Below are 20,122 nucleotides of genomic sequence, written 5' to 3'. Positions count from 1 at the left end.
TCCAAAGAACGTATGCTTTTAAACTTATTTCTGAAACAATCCTTTTTGACCCAGAATGTCTGTTTTCCCCTTTATAAAGGCTTGGATTCTGATAGAAAACCGCACACTGACCAATCTGACAAGCAAACATTGAAAGTTTTCAACTTTATCCATTTCCTCAAGATAAATAAAAAGAAAAGTTCAAAATATTTACCTCATACACATTGAACTGTGATTGCCCTCTAGACAATTCCCTATAACTTGTTGTGAATTCTCCAATGAAATCATGGCTAGAAAAAAAAAGTTTTCAAATCAACACATGCACAATATAAACTACTTTTCCATTAATTTACAAAAATACATCTAAAGTGAAGCACAGCTGACACATGAATAGACATGTGAGAAAAGCAGTGATAGCAAAAGACTTGTTATTCTGTTGACTTAAATATAATGTATGTTCATTATTCTTCCCCCCAAAGCATAATTATAAATAGATTTGATTGAATCCATCTGATAGCTTATGTTAACTGTACCCACACAGAATGAAGAACTAGATTGCAAATTTACAACCAGCACCGAATAAAGACTGCACTGTGAACAGAACCCGAAAGGAACTGTCAACAGACCTCCATTCTCTCTCTGGCACCCACTTGCACCATGACAGAGTCGAGTGTGTGTTTGAGAGAAGTGTGTTGGGTGGGAAGGGGAAGGAAGTAATTTGCAATTGGGAGAGGTCAGTCCTAAACTATGCTGATTTGTGCATTGGAGGGGAAAAGCCAAGGCTCTACTCACTCCTTTTACCTGTCCATCTACCTGCTTGGGAGGGGAAATAGTGGCTCTGCAGATACTGCTCAACCCCCTGTGGTAGAATCCATTGATCACATAGCTCGTACAGCAGATTAAGGGAATGCTTTGTGGGGGAACAGACCTCAGTATTGATGCAAAATATTAATAAAATTATTATAACAAACATTAAAAAAGTTTTTACAAACTTGTTTTCACATTTATTGAATATAACTACAAAAATGTTATAGCCAAAATGCTTGAAAATACGACAATACACAAGTTTAGCTAATTATGTTACAAAATGTTAAAGCTAATAAAAAGGTTTCTCCTTCTAGCTCTCAAGGACAAGCAAACAAATCATGTAAACACCTTTAGGAAGGAACCTGATTGTAAAGGTTGTGTTATCAAAGCAATAAATCTAGAGGTAAAGTGGACCTAAAATACCCATCCGCTTCTTTTCTTTTAAAAGAAAAACTTGAGTTTAAATCCACACAAAAAGTTCCAAAATTATCCTTATTTCAATTAATTTATTTTGTAAATATACTAAAGTGTTAATTTTTTATAAAAAAAAAAAACACATTGGAAAATATTTATGGTGGAACTCACGTTTCCACTTAAATCTTTAGTGTTTGTTTCTCAAATGCCTAAGATGGCATAAGCTTATTTTAACATGTATATTTGAAAATATTTTGTATCTAAATGCAAGCCTTCGTATAAGAACTGCCTAATATCTTTGTTATATGAGTAGTAAAATATTTAATGTACAAATATAGCAAGACTATTTAATGCTAGATTAATTACTAAATATATAACGCTATTAAAGTACAAAATATTTATATTAATGGGGAATTAATTAATTACTGGCAACACACAAGTAAAACCTCACCCAATGCAAAAATACAAGAAAATCTTCATTTCAAAAATTGTCATGTAAAATAATAACTTAGGCCAAAGACTTTCCAAGAGTTATTTAATTTTAATAACTACTTTAAGAACCAAAAACTTATATAAGGAATAGAAGTTTCAACTTTTTCAAAACAAAATTTCATTTTCTGGCAAAGTAATAAAAATTTTAAAAATCTCAGAAGAAATAACAGTTAAAACTAACTTTATAAGTTATCTAAAGCTTTTCTGTCACCAAAAAAAAATCAATTAAAATGTTGCATATTCATTAACCAAACAGCATATTCAGAAGCTAAAAGTGTCAACTAGCCAATAAAGCATAAAGCCAATAAAAAAAAGTAACAGCCGCCAACTTGAATCTAAGCATTAGATCTCTTCATGTTCAGCATCGAGCCTGGTATTGGGAGTGGTTTCCTGTTGTACTTGGTGATGTGGATCTCAACATCTACTGAAGGAAGGAGAGCAGGAAAGGTGCACAACAAATCCTTTCTTTTGAAACAAGTTCAAGTGAAGAGCTCCACACATGCTCTACAGGTTGACCATGCCCAGCAAAATTACTATAGCCCTAGGGCTTACAATAATCCTTGGGTAAACAAACTTGCAGATCCTGTTTGGAATTATTATTAGAGAGTAGCTTCAATACTGCAAAGTCCAAGCAGCTCTCATACTTTTAGTGAGCTTTGGAAATTATGCAAGGATTGGGCCTTTTCTACAATAATCTAAAAAGGATATTAGTTGAAACAAGGAAGTAATTATGTGGAACTATCCTCCTTTCTTGATACACATACATAATAGCTATTGACATTATATGCATATCTAATTCTCATTAAAGAACAATTAACCCCTAAGATTGATTTTAAAATACATAACATTTTCACAATCCAATTTTAGTGATTTGTAATACAGAAATATCTTACCTTCCATCTCTATCCCAATCATACACCTCTATTTTAATCGTTCTGCAAAAAAAGGTTTTATATAAACAAACATGTTTAGTGAAAACTTGCATTTTAAAAACACCATGCTTAATATTTGAAAACAAAATATGCTAATGAAAATTAACTCTGTTTTCAAATATTAATTTTCCATTAAAAGCAGGAAGGTCAGACAGTTTGGCTGTTTGCTCAGTTTAAGTAGAAAATACTTCCTTGAGCTATTTAGTTATGATTTCCCATTATTTAACATTTTTAGCCATCCTGCACCCTACAAAAAACATTTTATACCAGCCAAGATTTAATACTAAATTCATTTTAGTCCAAGTAATTTTCTTCAACTAAAAAAAAGAGTTAATGAAAATAAATACAATTAAAATTTCATTAAAGACAAAGTTATTCTTTTTACATGGGATTTACGGGATCATTTCCACAGAATATGCCTTGGGTGCAAGCACAAAACCTGCTAACAATACCATCTCTCACATATTGATAATACAGAAAGTTCAACAGTGGGGTGGTCCAGAGTTCTGGCTAGGATTGGTGTTATTTAATATGTCTATTAATGATCCAGAAAAGGGCATGGACAGTGGGCATGCAAAATTTGCCGAAGAGAAAAAAAAAGGTATTTAGGTTAGTCAAAAACTAGAGAAGACTGAGGAACTTCAGAGGGGCAATGCACATTAGAAGTAATCATATGAACTACCCTACACATTTCTTGGTTCTTAATTGAAAGTAACTAACTACTCAGGAAAAAGACCTGTCAATGGGGACAGCTCAATAAAAGCCTCTGCTAAACATACTGCAGTGGTCAAAACGGCAAACTTGACCCATATCCCTGCCACCTCAGAGGTGGGGAGACGGACTGTGCCAGCAGAGGAAAGAAAACCCTCGCCCCTTTAAGGAGCGCATCCCTCCTTTGCCCCCCTGTTCCCCATGGGCTTGGGGGGGGGGGCGCCCTCTTTGACTGATTAGGCAAGAATAGGAGGAAGTGGCATAATCCTACTGGCACTTACACACTCAAGGGGCAGGTTTATAAACACTTCCCCCTGTCTAAACTGCTATTCTGCACTCAGGACCAACAAATCCCTCCTCTTTGGGACTACAGTAGGACCAGGTTTGCCCTTTGGTGGCTGGGATAGAATTACCAAGTTGGCATGTATGCTGTGGGTATTTTCACCTTCTTTTCAGCAGCTCAGGGACCCAGTGGATAGATTAGATTGTAAAACTCATGTTGTCACAACACAGCAGGTACCCAGTGCAGGTGCTTGTACAATAGGTGTCTGGTTCCCTGATAAACAGGAACGGAAGCAGATTAGAAGAAGGCATCTCCTAAAGAAGATGGGGAATGGAGTTTTGGCTTCTAAATCTGGTACAGTGAGGAGACAAATCTTTTTTTCTCAGATCATCATCTTTCACGTGAGGAAAGGGCACTGGGATCCCAGCTGGAGGGCATAAGCGCCCTAAAAATGGGGGCTGGAAGGATAGGAGGAGGAGTAGGGGAGGAGAGTGAGAGCTTAGCGAGTTGGGGGGGCAGCCAGCTCTAGGCTGGGAAGGAGGGCCCCCAAGAGTTCCTACCTACTGTCAGGCCCAGTCAAGCCCTCCGGGTTCCACTCCCTGCTCCCTGGCCTGATCCCAGGGCCCTGCAGCAGCCTCTTCAGCCCACTTGGGTCCTGCTCTCACCTCCAAGCCGATGTCCCTCCTCCTCAGCATGTGAGAGTTTATTTCCATTGCAGGGGTGCTAACCCACCTGTTCTGTTGGCACGGGTCCCAGAAACAGTGTGGGGACCAAGTTAAAGGTGTGTGTGGAGGTTGAAGACCGCCCCCCTCTCTCAAGTAGAACGGGAAGGATGACAGTAGATGAGTTATAACTAGATGGTTTCCCAGATGTGTTACTTAATAAAGTTACAGCCTAGTTAAACCATGTTCTTGGTATCTTGCCTTTTTTTCTGCAGTGTCTGGGACAAATTAGGATGCATAAATGTAATGTAAACATGATGCTATTATAATAAATCAATAGAATGCCCACACCAGGATTACCATGTTCAGAACTGGTCACTGCATCTCAAAAAAGTTATAACAAAAACAGAAGGGATTTAGAATCAGGTGACAAAATAACTGGAGACCTGGAAAGATTTTCATGAGAGAAACTGAAAACTCTGGAACTGTTATAAAGGGAGAATATGACAGAAGCCCCCCCAAAATGAATGGCATTCAGAAGGTAAACCAAATGCTCCATTTACCATTTCTTATAATTAAGGCTAAGATTCTGTCATGCATATTTTTAGTAAAAGTCATGGACAGTTCACAGGCAAAGAAAAATTCACAGACACCCATGACCTATCCGTGACTTTTACTAAAAATATGCATGACAAAATGGGAAGCTGTAGGCTCCCCACATCAACCGAGGGGGGGGCTAGCTTGAAGGTGCAGGGTCTCCCCACCGCCCGCAGCGAGGTACACCCGCCACCCACAGTGGCTGGGATTTCCCGGGAGACCCGCTGCCTGCAGCAGCAAGGAGTTTGGGGTCTCCCCGCCGCCTCGGAGCTCCGGCTCCAGGAGTGGCGGAGAACTCTACAGCTCCCAGGTGCTGGGGACTCAAGTCACTGAGGTCTCTGAAAGTCACAGATTCCGTGACTGCCGTGACCTCCATGACAAAATCATTGCCCTATTTATAATACAAGGACCAGGGGACATCCAAGGTAATTGAAAAAGTTAGCAAATTTTAAACCAAGAGGAAAAACTTCTTTATAAAACACATAATTAAGTTGTGGACTTACTGCCACCAGATGATATTATGGCTGAAACCTTTCTAGGACTAAAAACAGAATTGGACATTTACATGGATAATGGCTATATCCATGAATGTTAGAATAAAAAAAAAAAAAAAAAAAAGGATCTACAACTACCCACTAATTGACAAGATTAGGAAGAAACTCCTATTAGGGATGGGTTTTCCTTAATTGTATTCTAGAGAGTATCTTGTACCTCTTTCTGAAGAATATAGTATTGGCTACTGTCTGACACAGGATATTGGATTAGTTTAGCAATCAGATCCAGTATAGCAATTCTTATATTGCTATGTATTTCTCAATATTATTTATGCATGCATCCAACACGCACAACTTTGACAATGTGATCTTTATATTTTAGGAAATTATACCCTAAATTGCTAAACTATTAGCCACTTATCCATCCATAAGACAGTCTTCAGAGTCAGAGAGAGCAGCAAATGCTGAATGATAACATACATGAAAAAAGGTTTCCCTACTTGTTTCTCTGCCTCCAACTCTTTATGGGTGATTGATAGACATATTTAGAAATTGGGAGAAAATTCTCCTGCTTCAAGGTGTCACTGCTGCTAGTGTATACAGTATTGAGGAAAATGGCTTCCCTAGAACTAACACACTAACAGACCTTGTTAACATCAAACATCACTACTGATATCGTAACAAAAACACCAGGAGATTGTATCTTCTCAGAAAAAACATTTATGGGAAGAGGAACATTCTGTTTTCTGAAAAGCTCCAGTACTGAATGGACTCTATTTAATATCAATGAAGTGAACTAGGGACATAAGAAAATATACCTACTGATTTTCCTCCTCCTTTTAAAACACATTAGATTACTTAATTTTAGTCCTCAGACTACTGGTTTGATGTTCTTTCCTGGAAAGGAACTCTTCCTTGGAGATATGTGTCACAAATAGTTGAATGAATTAAAGAAGAAATCAATGCTTTGGGAGCTGTTTTGCCTCTCTGTTCTCTTGTAAAAGAGGCAATGAGGGGATGAGGTAGTCTGGATAGTCCTTCTCTCTTCCAAGTAAAATTTAAGGACTTAGACCACATCATTTAATATATAATGTGTTTTTTTAAAAACGTATTTCAGGTTCATGGAGAAGGAAGTGAAGGATGCCTCCTGATTAGTGTGAAAGTTACTCTTTAGAATGAAGATGGAAACCTCTTCAAAAACTAGTTTGTCTCACTGGTGAAAAATTATGAAAATTAGAATTGGCACTGGGAAGGGAAATACCCCTGTTAGTTTATCATAAAAAGCAGCACATCACAAGGAGGCTGTTATTCTAGTATTTGCTACTTGACTTCAAGATTTGAGAGGAGTGTTAGTTATTTAGCCAAATACACCTTGACACTTCAGCCACAAACCATGCCACAGTGATAGATAGTGGAAAACTGTCATGGTAAATCAGTTCCTGAGACAAAAGATTGGAGAAGCCCTGGCGGCCAAATAAACATAGTCCAAAGTGTCAGTTCAACAAACCAGACACTTGGGAGACGAACTTGGTGCAATTTTCTTAGCAATTTGGGAATAAGGGTTAAGAGAGAAGGTATGGGTAATGTTGGGATTTGTACAAAAACAACAGATAACTTGTCTTTGCCTTCTAATGTGGTACCGTTGATCCGCTGTAGAATAGTTACCACTTTTCAATTGTGGCAAATAGCCAAATCTCCCATGAGTTCTCTACCCCCTACAAATTAGATGATATATGTGGAAAAATGTCTCCTCCGTTGCTTAGGGTACATGGTAGAAAGACTCAGCCAGTCTGTAGCGATATTTATTTTCCCAGCTATGTGAATGACTGAGTGTCAAAAGTTTCTTTTCTGCCCATTTCAGGATGGGCAAATCTTCTTTGAGCAGGGCTACATACTCTCCCCAAAGGGGGTTCCATAGTGAGAAGGCTAGCTGTTGATCTTCAATTTTATACATTTCACGTGAGACGTGCAAGAGATATTTAAATGTGTCTTCAAAACCTACAGATTCTGAAAGTTCACACTGGTGTACAACTGCTATTATATACCAAAAGGATTTAAGTTTCTTGTATTCTAAAACATTTTTTCATTTTGGATTTTTCACTCTGAGAAAACAGGTTATTCTTTCCCTGACATGAATGAGGTGTGATGGGGGAGATCTTCAGGAAGTTGGAATTTGGATGTATTATGATAGATTTGTAAGACTGATAAGATCTGAAAATGCTTTTTTGCTTTTTAAAGCATTACTGGATTAATTAATTCATTACAGGAATGTGTATTGTTTTCAACATCATTTAGCAAAGTATCTAGAAAGAGTTCAAAATAGCACTGGCTAGAAAATCAGTAGGTATAATGGCACTACCCAAATGTCAATGTCTTTAGTGAGAAAAGATTCATTTAGATCTGCCTTCAAGCCCTCATCACCTGTATCAAATATATACCTCCTTTAAAATGCTTTCCTCTTCCTGTCTGACAGGTCAGATGATGCTGTTCGCTATAAGTGAATATACAATTTCTTAGAGCCCTCTGAAATATGGGAAGTCATAAAGAGTTTCATAAGGAAATTCAAAAATTCCACTTATCCTTGAGGAGCATTTCATAATTTATTAAACACCTTTGTCAGCTAAGATTTATTGTCCAGACCCTTTTCAAACACAATTGATCCTTTTTGTCCGCTGGCTTGGAACATATGGGGACAGTTTTCATTTCTGTAATCATTGGGAAAACTTTTTCCTTTACTACAGAAAGTAGTGCAATATACTGAGACAAGAGCCTTGAACTCTACTCTGCTTGGGTCCTCAATATTAAAAATACCCAGGAAAGTGTCCTCAACCTACAGTTTCAATAAGAATGATAAAGAAATTTCCCCTTCTCCTCAAAAATTTTGGGTCAGTTAGGCTTGGATTTCTTTGTATCCTTTAGGGAGAGAAAGGCTTGCTAGGCTTATTATCATGAAAGTGTGGTTCTCAGCTCTTGGTGAATGAGAATACTTCTTGCTCTTATGCTGCTTAGTACTGACTACTTGGAGTAGGCTGAGTGACAGATTGCTGTGTACGTTTTTGGTGTCCTGTGTACATTTTTGGTGTCCTTTGAGGCCTGGATGAGATGTCCCAACAGCTCCAGATACAAGGTTGAGACAAGGAAGCAGGGACACGATAAATGGGCTGAGAGGGGCCAGTTGCAATTGCAGCAATGTCTCAGTGCACCTAGAAAACACTGGTGGTAACAATGAGAGGTAGTCAACATGTAGAGTTAAATTTTTTTTTCTGGTGGGTCCTGTCAGAATTTAATGTGGAGTATGTCTATTTGTAAGAAGTTTTGGAGATGCCAAACATTTCTAGACTCTGTGCATGGTTGGGTCTTGAGCTGGTCTGACTCCTATATACTTCAGGCATACAGTCCTTATGTATGTGGCAGCTGGACACTGCAGACAAAAATCATTTGATAAAATACCTTATTTTTTTTCTGGGACTTTTCCCCAGCAGCCTCTGATATACAAGTTCCACCCCTGAGGAAAGTAGTGCATCAGTATTTGCTTCTCACTGAAGCAGAGCAGAAACTAGTTTCTGTGCACAGTAGTAGCAGTGACTCCTTTTGATGGAGAGAGGATTATTTACTAGTCTGAATTACTCATGATACTTGCTGCATGATTAATATTTTTGCCTTGTTCATTTATGTGAAATGCCTATTTCTTGTGACTTTTATCTCCTACCTAAAAGGAACTTTGCTCACATCTAAGTAAAGGATTCAGATAAATATTTTTTTAAATTTAACCAATGTTTTGAACTAATCTTATATCTTCTAAAATGAAGATTAAATAACTCAACCAAAAAAATTCAGAAGCAACAATGCTTACAGAAGTTATTCATGCAAGAATTTGTAAGTTAAAAGAAAATGACCTCTGCATATAGAACTGTCTTTATCTTACCTGTCATAGTCTCCATTACACAGCGCTCTGACAGAGATCTTGAATGCCTGCCACACTGGATTTAATGTATTTTTTACAACTTCTGTCTTGTGACAGATTGTAAAACTGAAAGAAAAAAATATATTTTTTCACTTTTGAATGATCAAATGTGGAGTCACAAATATGCAGAAGTAGTCACTCTCTTTATTGCTCTACCTCATTATTTAAAGAATTTAATTATAAGCTAGTATGTCCAAATACAATCTAAAACAGAAGTACGACGAAGAGTAGGACTGGGAAGATTTTACCTAACTGGAAAAGGGCAGATTTTAGAATTTATAAACTTGCAGTTGTGCCAGTTCATGACTGCTGTATTCATTTTAACAGTGGTATTTGGTTCTATAAACATCAGAACTCAGAGAAGGTGAGCTGCATTCTTGTTACGCTTTGACTGCTTGCACATGGAACAACTCTTGAGCTATTTTTCTGGACTTGGACAGACCTACTTCAGAGAGACCACCAGGACCTTTCTAATGCATGGCCTAGCTCTAGAAAATGTATACGGAACTGCTTTTTTGATGCAGATCATTTTTCCTGAATCATGTGATCCAGAAAAAGTTGCATGTATGTGGCCACTGACACCCACTGGACACTAGGCAGAGAGCTTTCTTTTAGAAAGTTCAAACCTTGAAACCACATTCACTGAAGGATAGCAAATTTTAGTAATATGTCCATTATCTGAGAACAGCTGCAGGATACATAAATTGCAACAAACAGAAGGAACTACACAGAAATAGGACACTTAAAATGTTGAACAAACCCAGAAGCTGGTTAAATAGAACAGAGTGCAATTGACTTTAAAACTTGTTTCACAGCTTGCATCACGTTGTTTTATCTTCCATACGGATAAGAAATGTCTGCACGGATTGACTTGGAAGGAAATCCCAGGTGGACTATTCTGTACATTGGAATCAAATTTTTTGGTGGAATGCACAACTACTGTAGCCCCAGGAACCAGAACAGAATTTGGATCTGGGTGTTCTGCAAGTTTTTCTCAGGCCGGGTAATCATACCAGTAGAGAACCACAATCCTCAATCCTTCTGTCAGAAAAAGATTTCCAAACTACACATGGGAAAATATTTACTCCACTAAAAAAACAAATCAAAATCTGAACAAAAATTGTGGAACATGGTAAACTTCATGTCCAATCAGCCTGCCCTTATCACTTCTCATTTCCCACTGCTTTGTTTGTATACCCAAGACAGTAAACTTAGTGAGGCAGACTGAGTAGTCATATTTGTCTGAGCAGTGTCCAGCCACTATTGCTGCTATGTAAATAATAATCATTTGCTTCTGGAGACAGGTTGTAGCAACAGATATCCATAGATGCCAAGTTTTGTGCTGCTCCATTTCTTGACAGTGAGAAATAGTCAATGATATCCCATTCAGGGTCCATTTGTGTATCAATTCCCATCATTTCTGCTTAGAGATACTATTAATTTTTAAAATAAATTATCTTTTAGCCCTCATTTTAGATTCAAAATAGTAAAACACTATTGGTTAGAAATGAGATTTTGTACTTCAAAAATCTCAGGGAAGTGGCAATAATGATTTTTGATTAATGATTTTGATTTTTGTTTCTTTTAAAATAAAGAGCAATATGATGACACATCTCTTACATTCACGATTCAATTAACCTCAATGGTGTTGAATAAAAATTATTTTAAATTTGAAATGTTTTTCCTTCAGAAAAGAGGTAATGCAATGAATTCTAATGTGGCATCTATTTATCAGTTATCTAAAATAGGTTAAAATTTATTCCCTATAAATGATTGCATTAAATGGGAGATATACTTTGAATATGGAAGTTAAGTTTTGATACCTACAAGCATTTTGTAGCTGAACTGAAAAGATTCTATTCTACTTTAGGTTTGGAATTTAATACTAACAATCACACTGTTAATTGTTTGGATGTGTTGGTTACCAGTTTTATAACAAAATTACTACAACTCTCTTGGAAAGTTAGAACAAATTATTGATTTTAATCATACAAGATCGAACCTGAGCATTATTAGCCGTTTTACATCTAATTGTTGAGTTTGGATAATATGACCTATTCAGATAATGTCCAGCTAAAATGTGTGAAAGGTTTACAGCACATAGCTGTTATAATTAGACTGCATGTAACAAAAAGGTTATAATTAGAAAGGTTAGGATTCGTCAGGCCTAGTGCTTGGGCTGCCTCTCCAGTCCAGTCTTCCTATTCAAATCAAATAGGGCCTTGCAGATTTCCAGCCCAGGCTCAAATAGAAGAGCCTCTCTGAACTGCTGATTCCTCAGAAGTCCCACACAGACCTGCTCGCAGCTATTATGTCAGATAGTCACACCCTGTTCCAATGACTGTGTCCTGGCTTCTGCTGCAGCCTGCTCTGTACACAGTTCTTGGGGCTTTCTCCTTGCATCTGGCTCCCAAACTGCTGTTATTTTCCCAAGAACCAGATCATTTCCTTTCCTTCTATCTAATCAGGAGAAGGGGATGTGCAAGGGTGAGAGGGCTGATGAGAATGACCGTTTCTTGCTTATCAAGTTCATCAAAATCCTTTCCTAAGCTCCACAGACCCTATATTTTATCCTTGTTCTTATTGTGAAGGAGCCCCTGAAGCTCTGAGCCAAGCTGGGGAGTACTGATCCAGCTTTTCAGAGGAGTTCTGAAGAGCTGCTCCTTGTGTCCCATTATAATCCAGTTTAAGGGGCTACTAGTAGGGTTGCCACCTCTGAGGTACAAAAAACCTGGACATCTGGGATGATCCTTCGTTCATAAAATTGGACAGCTCGGTGTGTGCACTGAGCACCCTTACAAATTTCCTAGGACAGCTACCCCAAAAAAGGGATGATTTTGGGAAAACCGGGACTGGTGGCAACCCTAGAGGCAAGTAAGGAATTAAAGGCTCATTGTGGTCACTCTCAGCAGCATACAGAGTCAATTATGACTACCACTGATGGGGTGTGGTTCTTATGGACAGGGCTCAGCCACACTTACCAGCACTCAGGAGGTTCCCCACTGATGGTCTATTGACTGTCTGAATGCATCAGTGGAAGGGAGAAGAGAGAGTGGCCTGCAATTTTTCAATAGAGCCCCAAGTACTTTCCTGCTGCACTTTATAATCTTCAGCAGCTGAGCTGTTCCAGCAAACTGCCTCAGAGAGGCACAGTACTTGGCAATAGCCACTTATATAGAACAGCCTATGCTCCAGAATTTGCCAGTAAGGCTAGTTCCCCACGGACCCACCATCAGGCATGGCTAGCCTCTGGACTGCTACATTCTTGAATATGACAATGAGCAGTATACCAGAAAGGAAGACTCCAGGATACAGGTTAAGCCAATTGCTAATAGACCCACATAAGCAGTCCCTGGACCAGGAATTAGTAGATCAGATATTTCTTAAGTGGAACACAACAGAGATAAATCTATTTTAGTGACTTAAGCATGAACGTAGACGATAGATACATCTGAAAATTATTTGTGTACCGAGAGATTTTGAAATTTTGTTCATCGTCTTTTTTCTCCTCAGGACTCTAATGAAAAGGTTAAAATATGTCTCCAAACTTCCAGCAAAAGGATTCTGATCTAAATCAATCTTTGTGCATTAATATATTCTTCACAAATTCTTCTAGAATTCTATTAAAATTTAATATTTACCACGATGTATTTTCCATAATAATAAATTCCATGCCATTTTTCATAGCACTCTAGCTTTACTCATAAACCCATCTTTAAAATTCCTTAGCTACGCTATTTTAACTGTGTGTTAAAATAAAAGTCTTATTTCTACACTGCCATAACATTATCTAGTTTAGATACCTGAACTTGTTAAAACAGTAAACTATATTCCAAGAAAATGTTATGAGGTTAGAGAACAAATTAGAACTTGCAGTCTGACAAACATCATCAAAATGCAATAACTGTGTATTATACTACCATCATCAGATATCCCTATTGTCTTTATAATTTTGTTATCTACCTGCCATCTTCATTGCTTCGATGAAATACTAGGAAAGGGTCAGATTTCCCAAAGAAGTCCTTCTTGTCTAACTTGTTTGCACAAAACTGCATAAGTACAGAATCCTAAAAAAGAAATAAAGACAAAAATTATGCTCAGCATGCCATCTGCAAAAACAAAGAACAAACAACAAAAGAAAGTAGTTCATTTATATTTTAGCATTTAAGATTACTCACCTTCAAGATAATCCTAGCACATTCACATTCTTGGGATATGCCGACAGTGCAGCTTGGCCCAGTGAAACCTTCTAGAAGCAGTGCTCACTGAAGTGCTCTCAGACCCCTTTTGTCTCCAAGCATTTGGAAGGCAGGACTATAACAGGGAGACAGGTCATGGTGCACAAAATGCCTCAGTTCCTTCCATCGCCTTCTTGGGTCCAAAGTTGAAATTAAGACTGAGTAAGAGGGGAAGGCAGGTAGGGAGTGTGAATATGCAGAGTTCATCTTGAAGAATTTGGTTACAGGTGAGTAACCTTCATTTCCTCTGAGTGGCTTCTGCACTTTCCTACTCTTCGGATAGTTGGATAAGCAGTACTCTTGTCTCTGGATAGTACAACATGGAGTCCTAATTAAATAGAGACTGTAATACTACTTCACCAAACTGCAGCTGACCTAGATGACAGCTCTAAGGAATATTTCCAAAGTTTACGAAATAGAGCTCCATGTAGCAACTCTACAGATTTTTAATATGAGACTATTGTAGCTAACAGCCCAGACAGCAACTCCACCAACAATATGTCTAAGGCAGGCCACACAAGCAGCCTTTGTTCTAGTCAAGGGCACTCTAAGCCCTTCTAGAAGAGGAATAGATGTAAGTTTAAAAATCTCTCCATACTTATTCTAATTCACTTAGAAAGGCATTGGCATGCAATTGCCAGACCGTTACTCTTTTCTGAATGACACAAAGAAAACCTTAAGAGACTGCCTGTATTCCTTAGACTGATTCAAATGGATACCAAGAGAGCATTAGCCCTCTAAGTTGTGCTTCCCTGAGTGAAAGTAAAGCTTGGGAAAATATACTGTCAAGTTTATAGCCTGGTTAAGATGGAGTTTTGTTACAACCTTGAAGGGAAATTTCAGATGCAGACAAAGGACTATGATATTTTTATGAAACCACTGTAAGGGAGAGAGGGGGAAATCAGCAATAAGAGCCTGCAACTTGCTCACTCATCTAGTGAATTTAATAGTTACCATAAAGGCTGCCTGAATTGTGATATGAAACAGAGAACATTCTCCCATAGGCTTGAAAGGAAGTTCCATGAGCTAAGTACTAGATTGAGGTTCCATGTAGATATGGACTCACTAATCAGAGGGTAGATGTTCATTAATCCCTTCAATATCTCATTATAGCATGTCTAAATATAGTATTTTGCTTGACTACACTTTGATGGTATCTTGAAGCCAAGATGCTTGTGAAATGTACTTTTACTGACTGTTAGGACAGCCCAAAGGATTTCAAATGAAGTGATTACTTCAGTATGGATTGAACAGGAACTGAAGCTTGGTTCATGTTATTGTGGGTTACACACGAAAAGAAACTTTTCCACTTATAATCATAACTGGTGAGTTGACTGCTTCCTGAAGTTGAATAGACTCTTCTTTACTTTTTCCAAACAGATAGCTCAAGCTCTAGGGCCATGCCGTCAAGTGGAGAGAGTCTGGATACGGATGGCAATTCAATCTCTCCTACAATTCCAGACTTACTCACCTAACAGAGACAGATAAAACCCTTGTGATTGTCACAGTATCTGAGAATGACTAATGTCTTGCCCAGGCCAGGGCAATCACAACAACCTTGGCTTTGTCTTGTTTAATTTCCAGTGAACTCTGAATTAGAAGAATTGGGGGAAATGCAGAGGAGACCTACCTCACAGTCTTGAGGAAATACAACCTGCCTTGAAGCAAAACCTCTTACATCTGGAGTTGTGTCTTGTTGCAACAAGATGCATCTCCGGATACCTTCACACGGAGAAGATATAGTTTGTTACCAAGTTCTTGAGTAACTACTTGTGCTGATCATGCAAAATATCGATGTAGTATTGCTGGTAACTACTTGAGCTACTCTGCCATATAGCTGAAGGAGAAAGGACTTGAGAGCCCAAAGTATTGCTCTTAATACTGACATGGAGTTTTTCCTCTCTGAACTTCCAGTGACTGAACTGTCAAATTCTTGTAACAAGCTTCTAGCCCAGATTGGAAGCATCTGAGTCTACTGTGTCTGACAGAGTTGCAGGGTTGAATGTGGGGATAGGAACACACCTCTGGGTAGTGTCTGTATTTGGTGTATAGTGTCTTTTTAGCCAGTGTAGAGGCCTCATCTTTAAATGTGTACGTAGTGTTATGTATGTCACAGAAGCCATAATGCCACCAAGCTTGAGTAAGAACAGCACTGTTTGATATTAGTTTTCCTGTAGTACTTTTATCGCTGTAAGGATTTTAAAGTGCCTTTCTTCTGGAACAAAATCTCTGCCCTTTTGAGAATACAAAATTTAACCAACAAAAGGTATGATGTGGGCTGGAGATATGTGCGATTTCTTCCCACTTATCTTGAACCTCAGTGTTTGGAATAGGGTACATGATTGTGACATCCTGTGAGGATGCCCAGATGAGCCAATTGTACAAGTAAGGGACCCTAACTTCTCAAATGTGCTGCTACTATTGATAGGCACTCGAGGTGCTGCAGACAAGCCATATGGAATGACAACAAGCCATAAGTATTTTTGATGTGAATATCTGATTGAGATATGACAATAAGCATCCTATACAGCAAGAGCCCCAAACCAGTCTTGAATTGATCATGACTTGGATACACAAGCAGAGGTTGAACTTTCTGTTGAAAGAGTTGAGTTTTTGAAGGTCTAAAATGGATCAGAGACCTCCATCTTTCTTTGGGATCAGAAACAACCTGGAATAAAATCCATTCCCTTGTAACTCTTTGGGAACTTCCTCTATGGAATCCAACTCCAGTATTGAATGAATTTCTGATCTGAGCATGTCCTCAGGCAAAAGATGCATGAAAAGAGATGGGGAAGGAGAGTTGTGGCAAGGGATAATGTTTAACTGAATGTTGTACAGTCTCCAAGATCCATTGGTCCGTGTATATAAGAAACGTGAGAGATTGTTTTCAAATGAAGGTAAGCCCTCTTATAGGTTTAAAACTGACCTAATTTTCTTGGGCATCCCATCAAACTTGAGGTTGGTGCAGAGGAAGGTGATACAGTGGAACTCCCGCTAGCTCATGATAGCTACGGCTGCTAATGCTGAACAAGGGGGCTGCTGTTGGTATAGGAAGTAAAGGCTTGGTATGGTTTCTCTGGCAACAAAACTTTGATTCCCAAATTCTTTTCCTAGGGGGCTGAGAAATCCCCAGAGACCTTGCAGTAGACCTGGTATCTTTCAGTTTTTCTAGAACCTTGTCCGAGAGATAAATAGCCTCTCACCATCAAATTGTAGGTCCTGGATGGAGGTTCTTGTTTCTGGAAGAATTCCAGAACATAGATACACATGGTGCCTCAAAGTAATTGTGGATGCTTCAGCTCTAAACATTATATCAGAAGCATCAAATGATGTTCTCAAGGATGCATAGTAACTAAATGACCTTTGATAACCAGGGCTTTGGCCAGTTATCTCTGGTCTTCAAGCCAAGACTGGGCAAACAGTGCTATTGTACATTACTGCCTGATAACTCACCACTAATTCTCAGCTTGGCAGAGGAAAACATCTTTCTACCCTCTGCATCTAGCTGCTTAGTTGCTCTAACAGAAGGGGTAGAGTGGACTACACCTTTATCACAATTATCAAGTGAGCTGCACTTTATACCCCTTCTAGTCTGTCTTGAGTGCACTTCACAGGTGACTGGCCTGGCCACCTTCACCCTCTCTCAATGGTGAAACCACATGGTCCTACTACTCAGACTGGATCTCTGAGCTGCATTCCCCATTTACCAATTGTGTTAACTTGACAGACCCAAGTGGGTCTGGCACTTTTCCTCCAGGAGCTTGTGAAATAATAAGATTGCGGGGATGGAGAAACAGCTTCTAAAAAAAAAAAAAAAAAAAAAAAAAATATAATTTATTCACCCAAAGGTACATACCAAGCCAAGCAGATGGTATAAATAATTAAAGACTTATATTCTCATTTCCCCTACCTGCACCTTTGGTAAGTTCCATATAGCCCAGTTACCTTCCTCTCTAGGCTGGGAGAAGCAGACTGCTTGCTGCAGCTTCTGTCTGCCTCGTTCAGCCCGTGTGCCAGGCTCAGTCTGCTAACAACCCTTTCTCCTTTTCTTCCCTCCCTCCTTTTCTTCCCTCCCTCCATCCCTGCTAGGCTAGCATCTTTAAGATTTTATTATATGCTTTGATCCTAGGTTTTGCCCAGAAAAAGTAAACTTTGTCAGCCTAGCGGGCGCCAGGCCAGGAGTTATTTCCCACTTAATAGCTTCTCCATTGTTCCTGAAGGATGTTGGCTATTGCTTATGATAGCACCTTATCTTTGCCATTGTTTTATTTCCTGTTCGTTTCCTGTTACAACTTCCTTTGACTTAAGTCTGTAGAATCAAAGAAGAGAATATCACAGGTAAACTGAGGCACGCATATTTACAAATAATACACATAACTCCCTCATTCTGCACAACCGCCCTTTAGCTCTTTGGGCAGGAATCACCACTACCAATGAATTTGTAGGTGGAAGGATCATCAAAAAAAAGATGACACCAGAAGGCAGCTCCATATAGTTTGCTTTTTTAGTAACTGCCAGTCCTGATGCTCGGTTTAATCAGGTATTTTATGCCAGCTGTAATAAACTTCCTAGAATTCACTAGGTAATATTACTCCTAGAGGATGAACTCAAAATACTGAAAACTAAGTGTAGTTTCCTCTTGTTACCAAAGGGACGTTTAAGGTAGCAGACATTCTTTCTGCAACCTGGAACATATATTCTACAAGGAGAGGAATAAGATGATGAACCCACGTTCTTATGTGGAAAAGTTTGAACATCTGGATCTGGATCTATAGTCAGAGGTTCAATAGGCTCTTCTATTGCTCTACTTCAGACAATGTGCTTGAGACAAATCTCTTGGTCCCTAGCAAGTGTAACAGTTCTGGTGTAGGACATTTCCCTTGAAACCTTTTGGGAGAAGGTTTCCTTTGTGGCTGTCTTTCTTCAGCCCTTTTAAATTCAGGATAATATCTATAGGGAAGGCCAATATGGCCACATTGCCCATGGTGGTACGTTCCAGTTCTGCCAGTATCCAGTAGGGAATTCCCTATTATAGCCTATAGTGAGGGAAGGTGATCTCATGGTCAGAAAGGCTGGAACCAAGAGTCTAGGTAATACTCTCCAGGAGGGATAGGGTAAGGAAAGGTATTAGTTCAGGGTGAAGATGATCTATATGAAGCAATAAGAGGGCTAAAGACCTTCCACCAAACTTCCATACACATATACACCAGAAGAAGGAAAAGTGGCAGGGTAAGAAACATGCCTCTTGAACCATGTCTTATCTTTAATTCTCACATATCAGAACCAAGGAGCTGTGCAGGGTACTAAAATCCTTAATCAAAAAAACTCAAAACTAACTAAACTAAAGACGGTGATGGCACAGGGAACGATCCATTCTAATGAATCTGGATTCAAGAACCTAAAAGAGGGTTCCTAGTTCACCTGCTATCACAGTTGGCAGGAACTGAGGCAGCTGGCATGCCTCACCTTCTTTTGTAGCTCCCACCCTCCGAATGCCCAGAGTCATGAGAAGAGAGGCAGAGTGCACAGCAGCATTCCAGCAGACACTGCTACTAGAAGGTTCCCTCAGACCAAGCCACAGTCTTGGCACATCTCGAGTATGAATGTGCAGAGGCCACTTGAAAAAGAAAAAAACAGTTACTCACCTTCTCGTAACACTTGTTCTTCGAGATGTGTTGTTCATGTCCATTCCAATCAGGTGTGCGCGTGCACACGTGCACAGTGGTCAGAAGATTTTTTGCATAGTCTGGACGCCCCCGGAGTCGCACCTTCATGGTGCTCAATATAGAGCCCTGGCAACCCGCCACCCCTTTAGTTCCTTCTCGCTGGCTACTCAAACAGAGGGAAAGGAGGGTGGGTATTGGAACAGACAACAACACATCTCAAACAACAGTTACGAGAAGATGAGTAATCGTTTTTTCTTCTTCGAGTGCTTGTGCATGTCCATTCCAATCAGGTGACTCTCAAGCCCAAGTTCAGAAGGCAGGGTCGGAGTTGTCCACTGGCTGGAGTACTGCTCGTCCGAAGGCCGCATCATCTCTGGCCTGCTGGGTAATCGCATAATGCGTGGTGAAAGTGAGTATGAAGGACCGTGTCGCCGCACTACAGATTTCCTGGGTGGGAACCTAAGCCAGGAACGCTGTAGATGAAGCCTGCACTCTGGTGGAGTGTGCAGTGATCGGAGGTGCAGAAATACCTGCTAGGCTGTAGCACTCACGAATACAGGACATTATTCATGAGGAGATGCATTGGGATGACAAAGGTTGACCTTTCATCCTGTCTGCCACTCCCACAAATAACTGGATCGATTTTCTGAACAGTTTCATTCTCTCAATGTAAAAGGCCAGTGCCCTGTGGACATCCAGAGAGAGTAGTCTCTGCTCCCTGCTGCTGGAATGTGGTTTAGGGTAGAATACTAGGAGAAAGATGTCCTGGTTGATGTGAAACTGCGACACAACCTTCGGGAGTAAAGCAGAATGAGACCTGAGCTGAACCTTGTCCTTATAGGACACGGTGTAGGGAGGGTCTGATGTTAGGTCCCTGAGCTCA

General features: G+C 39.4%; 1 protein-coding gene across 2 annotated transcripts in view; it reads right to left on the bottom strand.

Moving 5' to 3' along the window:
- Positions 1 to 20,122, bottom strand: part of CPNE8 (copine 8) — a 263,816-nt gene that overhangs the window by 126,503 nt on the left and 117,191 nt on the right. For both annotated transcript variants that reach the window (XM_034766921.1, XM_034766915.1), the window contains exons 8-11: positions 13,299 to 13,402; positions 9,297 to 9,401; positions 2,586 to 2,627; positions 194 to 269 (exon numbers count right to left, since the gene is read on the bottom strand). In XM_034766921.1, coding sequence (XP_034622812.1) covers positions 194 to 269; positions 2,586 to 2,627; positions 9,297 to 9,401; positions 13,299 to 13,402 — 327 coding nt within the window. The remainder of the gene's footprint in view (positions 1 to 193; positions 270 to 2,585; positions 2,628 to 9,296; positions 9,402 to 13,298; positions 13,403 to 20,122) is intronic.

This window comes from Trachemys scripta, chromosome 1, assembly GCF_013100865.1.
Source record: "Trachemys scripta elegans isolate TJP31775 chromosome 1, CAS_Tse_1.0, whole genome shotgun sequence".
Classification (NCBI taxonomy): Eukaryota; Metazoa; Chordata; order Testudines; family Emydidae; genus Trachemys; species Trachemys scripta.
Note: the sequence above shows the minus strand (reverse complement) of the source record. Positions and strands in the feature narration are given on the sequence as shown.